This window comes from Fukomys damarensis, unplaced genomic scaffold, assembly GCF_012274545.1.
Source record: "Fukomys damarensis isolate Sample0158 unplaced genomic scaffold, DMR_v1.0_HiC HiC_scaffold_36, whole genome shotgun sequence".
Lineage (NCBI taxonomy): Eukaryota > Metazoa > Chordata > Mammalia > Rodentia > Bathyergidae > Fukomys > Fukomys damarensis.
The window spans coordinates 46,005,620-46,012,708 of NW_022900948.1; the positions used below are offsets into that span (position 1 = coordinate 46,005,620).

Below are 7,089 nucleotides of genomic sequence, written 5' to 3' on the forward strand. Positions count from 1 at the left end.
TCACTCCCTGTCTGCTGCTCTTGCCTCCCTCTGTCCCACAGCCCCTTTCCAGCCCCTCTGGCTCTTCTCTTCCACCCAAACAGCCCGCAGGGTCTCCGATCCGCTGCCACCGCCCCTAACCCCACCCACATTCACCCAGCTTCTTCCCTCCCAGTGCCACCTGCTCATGCCTTGTTCCCCGCCGGATCTCACATCAGCGAACACGGGGCTCCTTCCCTTCCCGGCTTCAGAACCCTGGGGGCCTTGGAGTGGACCCCTCAGTCTCAGCCCACCCCGATGTACAAGGTCCCTTCTAGGTCTCCGCCCCTCTGACACCCCAGCCTCAGGGCCCGGCCTAGCTGCTGCCCTGTCTCTCCGTCCTCGCCTGCAGCCTCGCGCCCCAGGAATCCCCCTCATGACACTGCCCTGCTCAGCGTGCTGGGAAGGGGAAAAGTGCTGAGCGAGGGCCTCCCAGGCCCACCCAGTTGCCACAGCCCCTGCTTACCCAGATAACCCTCCTGCTGCAGCCACCGCGGTGCCCCCATGGCAAGGATGCTGGACGGCAGGTCCTTCCTCCTCCACTGTGCCCATTCTCACCTGGGGCCACAAGGCCTCTGCTTAGACCAGAGCCCTGGCCTCCTGTTTCCAAGGCATAGACACAGCCCCGGTCTGGGCCTGGCCCTGCCTTCCTGCTGGCTCTCCCATCCCCCAGCATCTACAGAACGGGGCCCTTGGAAAACAGAAGGCTCCAGTCCATACGTCACAAGAAGACACACTATTTCTCTGACTGGAGGGCCCAAAGGTCTGAAGTTAAACAGGAGAGGGGTGTTTGGTGCTTGTCACCACGTCCTGTGGGGAAGTCACAGACCCAAGACTCAGTTTCTCCGTCCAAAAAGTGGGCCAACAGCAGCCCCTCCGCGCAGGCCAGCAGTGAGAAGCGGGACGGTCACCAACGTCCCATGTAGTGCTCGTGGGGTCTCCTTCCCACCCCCAAGGGCTCCCCGACCCACCCCGCCACGACCTCTGCAGGGAGCTGCCCGGCCCTGGTCTGAACCGTGACCCTCTTGTCTCCGGCAGGTGCAGCTGCGGGCTCTGCCTTCGGCAGTAAGTACGGCTGCACGGGCTCCTGCACGGCTGGGGAGAGCAGGGCAGAGGAGGGGCTTTGCTGTTCCTGGGCCTGGCCTTGTTCCTCCGCTAATCACACCCCGCCTGCTTCTCTCCTCGCCCCTCCCTGGAGCTTCGTTAGTGCTGCTTGGAAAGCCTCGGGCCTTGGGTGGCGCCTCAGTCTTGCGTGGGCTCCCCGCTCCTCCTGATCTGCCTGGCCCACTGTGGGGCTGGGCGACACCAGCCCCTGTCCCTGTGCTGTGTCCACCTCATCCTGGGGAGACCCGAGCAGGAGCCCAAGAACTCAAGAGGAGGAAGGTCAGGGGCTGGTGTGGACAGGACATCATAGCATCTCATTTAACCCCTGGAGCCCTCCGCTCTGAGACTCAGCTGGAGAGGTTACCAAGGTCACACGGCCAGCTGGTGGCAGAGCCCAGCTAGAGGTGTTTCTGGGACACACTGTCACCCTCCACTGGGGCTCTGGATGGGGACAGCCCTCCCTGACTGACCCTCCTGCCAACGGCCAGAGAGGGCACCTGAAGGAAGGCGAGCCCTGCCCCATGTGGTCTGCACAGCTGTGGCCACAGCGTGTGGCTTCTCAGAGGTGCCAGTCCCACCAACCCTCCCCCTACTTCCTGTCTCACCAGGCAGTGGCAGGGCCCAGGAGGGCCCCGCCCCCAAAGCCCTGGTGGCCACTGTAGCCACCAGTGGGCGGCCCACAACTTCCACCCCCTCCAAGTCTACTGCACAGGCCCCCACAGCCCTCAGCGCCCCACAGCCCACAGGTGGGTGCCAGGGTCCAGCCAGTGACCCCTGCTGTCCCTGCTGCTTGTAGCCAGTGCCCCCCACCCTTGCAGTGCTGCAGGGCACACGTCTTAGATAGCTAGCACCCTAGAGCTTCCAGAAACAGCCTAAGGGGGGCTCCTGGCATCTGTCCTTCCGCCTGCCCCTCCAACGCCTTCCTTGGAAGAGGCCTGAGACCAATGTGGCACAGGGACAGGGGCCCTGGGAGAAGGGTGCCGCTGCACGGCAGTGGCCAGACCCCGCGGACGTTCAGACAGAGATGGTGCCGTCTCCTGAGGGGGAGCTGGCTCGGGCCCCACCTGGCAGGGAGGATGTGGGGTTAGCTGAGCAGGCAAAGGTAGAAGGGAGGCTTGGGAGGAAACAGCCACGGGGCACTTGCGGGGTACCAGAGGCTGTGGGTATAGGGCAGGGCCACTGCAGGTGTCTAAGCAACATGTTTGCGACCCTGGCTGATCCTAAGTCCCCCAAAGGCTGACCTGTGGGTATTGAGGTGTGGGTGCTGGAGCAGAGTTCTGGTCTCACCTGGACTTCCCCTGGGTTGTCCTGCCAGGCAGCACCCCCTGCAGATGCCCGAGCCTGGAAAGAACTGTCCGTGCCAGGGGTAACACTTCGTGGCCTGCACCTGCCTGCAGGGAAGATGCGGCAGGGGCTCTTTCTCCTAGGGCAGCACCCTAAGCTTCCTGTGACAGGAAACATCTCTAAGGACAGGGACCCCTCCAGCAGGGTCTGCACAGCCTCCAGGGGACAGCGGCTGCCTTGACCAAGTCCCCTTCCCGGGCACTGAGAGCAGCCCGTGGTGGCTCCGTGCCCCTCTTGGCCGGCAGAGGACTGGCAGGGTCCCGGGAGCACAGACTGTAGCTCGTACTTCTCAGCCTCCTGAGGCTCGTGCTTTTTATTGCGCTGAGCCTGCGATGGGTGGACAGAAGCAAAAATAGTCATGAGGGGGCGGGGGCGGGCCTGGCTCCAGACAGGGGAGTGTTGGGGTGCAAGGCCAGGTGCACATGCTCCCCCTGTCCCTAATGATGCCAGGGGGAGAGGGGACTCGGGCCCAGAGCTGCGCCCTGACTACTTGGGGACAAGGAGGCTGTCACTCTCCTCCGCCTCAGGGTAGGGGATCAGAGGCTCAGGAGGGAGCAGCTGGGTTCCTGGTTTGTCAGTTACGCCTCCAAGAAGCCATTTTTTAAGAAAGAAAAGAGTGGCCCAATGCTCCTTGTTGCTGAAGCCTGCGGCCATGGGCGCCAGGCGCTCCTGCCACAGCTCTGGGCCCCGGGATGCTGGGGGGGCGGAGCCCTCCTTAAACCCTGGCTTCCTGCTTCTTAGGAACAACCCGGGCCTCCATCTGCCCGCCACCTTGAGAACCTGGGCGCCCAAGAAAAAGCAGGTGGAGGCCTTTCCCTCGCAGACAACTCCCCAGGTCTGCACCTTGCAGGCCCGATCTGCAGGGCCCTGGTCCCTGGGCCCAGGCGAGGTCTCCCCCACAAGCCGGAGCGGTAGTGGGCTCCAGCCGCATGCCCTGGGGCAGCTTTTACCCAGGCTGTAATTAAGCCCTTGCCCACTGGGGTCCGCAGCTTCTGAACAGCATATTAGTGTCAATTTGATGTCCAAAGGCTCCCGGCGCCCAGCTGGGAAGTCTGCCGCACTTTTTAGCTGGGAGATTTTCTTTGTCTCTGCCCATCAGCCCTCACTGCGTAATCCCTTTAAGAAGCGAAAACATCAGCCTGCTCCCCTGGCCCCTCGGTCGTCCTTTGAATTCTCGGCATCCAGTTAGCCTTGGAAATGAGCAAATCAGTGCTGCAGGGTCCCCAGGGCAACGAGCTCAGAGCAGGGGTCAGGGAGGTGGGAGGGCGCCCGGTCCCGGACAGGGGCTGGGCAGGGGCCTTGCGGGTCCCTCCTGGGGATAACCTAGGTCCTGGCCAGGACACAGCTCCCCACCACCTCCGCAGCTGAGACAGCAAACCCGGGACTGGACAGGACTGGTCTGGTGGACGGAACAGGAACCGGGCGGGGTCCCCCTGAAGGACTGCCCCAATCATGCAGACTCCCGGCACAGGGTCCCCTCTTGTCTGGCCTCGGTGTTTGCGCTCCCCTCACTGCAGTAGTGTAGAAGCTGCCTCTGTCGTGTGTTTACACCCCAGTCTTTCGGCCAGTGTAGACAGCTGCTCCCTTACAGTGCCGCTTCCTGTCAGGGCCCATGGGGCTACGGGGACGCCGCCCCCCACATAACCTGGTTTCTCCTCTTCTTCCCCGCAAGAGTGGACCAGGCCATCTACAGTGGCCCCAGGTGTCCTCCGGGGCAGAAGGTGGGGGGCAGGCAGGACCTCAGCAGCTCCTTGGCTTAGGTCCCCCCCTGCAGCAGCGGAGGCGGCGGTGTCCGAGGGGGACGTGGGGTGGGTGGGGGGTGGGGATCTGGGGTGATGTCGCCGGCCCCTCCCTTCGGGGCAGGACACCAGGGCAGACACAGGGGACAGACAGACTGGAAGCGGGTGAAGCAAGGGCGAACGGGATGCAAGAGCGCCAGGCCACAGGAGGACACGCACAGGGAACGCGCAGAGGCCGGCCTGACTCCAAGGAAGGGAGCTGACCCCGGCCCGCCGGTTCCCAGCCTGTATCCCTGCCCCGCCCAGCACCTCACAGTCCCCGCTGCTCCAGCTAGGAACAGCAACCAGGGCTTCGAGCGCCCTCTGCTGGAAAGCGGCTGCCCAGCCAGGGTGAGACGCTCCGGGCAACCTGGACGCCCGTCTCTCGGTTCCCGAGACAGCGGTGGCCATCATTTCCCTGCCGTGGACGCAATGGGATGCCACAGACTCCCAGACCGTAGTGGAGGCAGTGACAGTCTCAGAACAGTGGGGCGTGCACCCCAAATACATTGGGCTGGAGTTCCAGGCGGTGGAAGGTAGGTGCTGCCCTCGCTCTTGGCTTGGTGACACCGCGAGTGGCACTCCAGGGATGGGTCGCAGGAGACGCGTCTTAGCGCCTCGCAGGGGCTGTCGGGGCCAGCGAAGTCACGGGGGTCAGATCCAGTCAGATGCGTCCATGGTCTCAGAGGGGCCGGGGCCGGCTCTGCAAGGGCTTGAGAGGAGCAGCTACCCCCTTGGAGCCCTGCCAACGGGGCACCTCGGGAGCCTCTGTCCAGCCCGGGAGCCATGGCAGACAAAATAACTTGTCTGTCATCTCTCCAAGCCTCAGGCACCTCCGCCACTGCCCTTGCCCCTGCCAAGGCCTCCAGACTTTTCCAGCTCAAGCCCATATCTCCTCAGGTGGTGCCCATGGAGGAATTCCCAGGTAAGAAAGAAAGAGGCCTGGGCCGGACCAGCCGTCCCTGGCATCTCCCGGTCTCCACTGGAAAGAATCCTGGGCCTGGCCTGAACAGCACCCCCAGTAGCTGGGTCAAGTAGGAAGTCTGCCCGCTGGCCCTCCTGTCCCACGGAAGCTGGGGACAGGGGATGAGTCAGAAGCCAGCCCGGGCACAGGAGGGCCAGTGGCTCCGGAAATAGTCTGTCCTGACTCCCTGGGGAGGCGCTGCCCAGGGTGCACTGTGGCTGCACAGAATCTGGGGCATCTGGGTGCCAGCGCTGCTGTGGGGACCCTCGGCAGGTTCCTGGACTCCTTGCTGTCTCCGCAGGGATGGTGTAGGGCAGGTCCGGGAGGCCCTCCGTGGGGGCACACTGGGCACACTCGCTGGCTGTTTCCAGGGTCCCCTGAGTCCAACACTGCCCCTTGATGTGGCTTCCACCCCCAAGAGCCGGGCCTTGGGCTCTTGGCAGAGCAACTGGGTGGGGTGGACCGGAGACCCATGTGATGGTGGCATTGGGAAATGCCCTCCAAATGCACAGAGATAGCACCCTGGTGTCATCCAAACTCGTGGAAAGCTCAGGTTCATAAGGAAGGGAGCTGCAGTGGAGGAGCAGTGGCACTTTCCTCCTATACCAGTTCCAGAGCAGCACAGAGGAAGCTCCTACCTGGCCCATTCCATCCTGCCCAGCATTCCTGCATGCATTTGCCATCCATCCACCCCTAGGGAAGCAGTGGTGACTGCCAGAGCCCCAGCAGCCCTCCTGTGCTCTGTCTGGCGTGTGACCCTGCCTTCCCTGCATGAATCACTTACTGATCACCCTGGCTGTGGGCACTTGGCCCGGGTGCCAGGCCGGGCATGGGCGGGTGCTGCCCCCTGGCCTCTGGGTTCTCCTTCCAGCCCAAAGCTGGCAGGCCTGGCTCTTCTCAAATGCAGTGGAAGCCTCCGAGCCCATGACATGTTCCTGCCTCCCTCTCTGCATGTCCTGGAGCGGGTGGGTCCTTCCTCTCCTGGTGCCTCAGTTTCCCGCAGTGTTCGCTGACCGGCCGTGTTTCTCCCGACCCGCTGGCCCAGACTGCGAGTGCTACGGCCACTCCAACCGCTGCAGCTACATCGACTTCCTGAACGTGGTCACCTGCGTGAGCTGCAAGCACAACACGCGCGGCCAACACTGCCAGCACTGCCGCCTGGGCTACTACCGCAACGGCTCGGCGGAGCTGGACGACGAGAACGTGTGCATCGGTGAGCGTGGGCGGCGTGCGGGCGGAGGGCTTCCTGTTCTCCATCTGTGTTTGGGGGCTGGCCTTGAACTCACTGTGTAGCCCAGGATGACCACAGCGATCCTCCCGCCTCAACCTCTGGAGGGCTGGGATCACAGGTGTGCACCACCACACCTGGGTAGGTGAAAGGTTCTCAGCGTCCCTTTGTTACTGACAGTGCCCAGTGCGGGCAAATGCTTTCTAAGAAGGGGTCCGGCTTATGAAGAAAGCAGTAGGTCCCCGGCCTGCTTTCCTCGCTGCCCTGCTGCAGGCCTGGCCTGCAGGAAGGGAAGGAAATCCCTTGGCATCCTGGGCCTGGAGGGGACAGACAGTCCCCAGAGGCCAAACCCGTGGCCCCCGCCCTCACCCACCAGTGTGGAGGGGTGGTCAGGGCGCGCCCCCCCGCCTGCCTCTCGCAGGCTCTAGGGATCCCACCCCGCTGCAGAGCCCCAGCTGTCGGCCTCACCTGGATAATTCCATCCGCTCTAAAGTGATCAAAACAATCGCGCTGCCAGGCGCAGGGGCCGACTGCGGGCCACGCGGCCTGGATGTTACTAGAGCCCCCATCCAGTCTCCACCCGGCCCAGCACTGGGCTTAAGGACAGACGCCTGCTGCCCGGGGAGGCGCCGGCCACCTGTCGGGCTCTGCTC

The 7,089-nt window shown here is 63.7% G+C and overlaps 1 protein-coding gene across 4 annotated transcripts in view; it reads left to right on the forward strand.

Moving 5' to 3' along the window:
- The window catches only part of Ntng2 (netrin G2), a 46,994-nt gene extending 40,471 nt beyond the window's left edge, over positions 1-6,523 (forward strand). Inside the window, exons 6-8 of one of the 4 annotated variants that reach the window (XM_033759080.1) lie at positions 1,057-1,083; positions 5,068-5,169; positions 6,254-6,523. In XM_033759080.1, coding sequence (XP_033614971.1) covers positions 1,057-1,083; positions 5,068-5,169; positions 6,254-6,501 — 377 coding nt within the window. In that variant the 3' untranslated portion in view covers positions 6,502-6,523. Of the gene's footprint in view, positions 1-1,056; positions 1,084-5,067; positions 5,170-6,201 lie in introns of all 4 variants that reach the window. The other 3 variants (XM_010627396.2, XM_033759081.1, XM_033759082.1) reach the window with 3 other exon arrangements.
- The last annotated feature ends 566 nt before the right edge of the window (positions 6,524-7,089 follow it).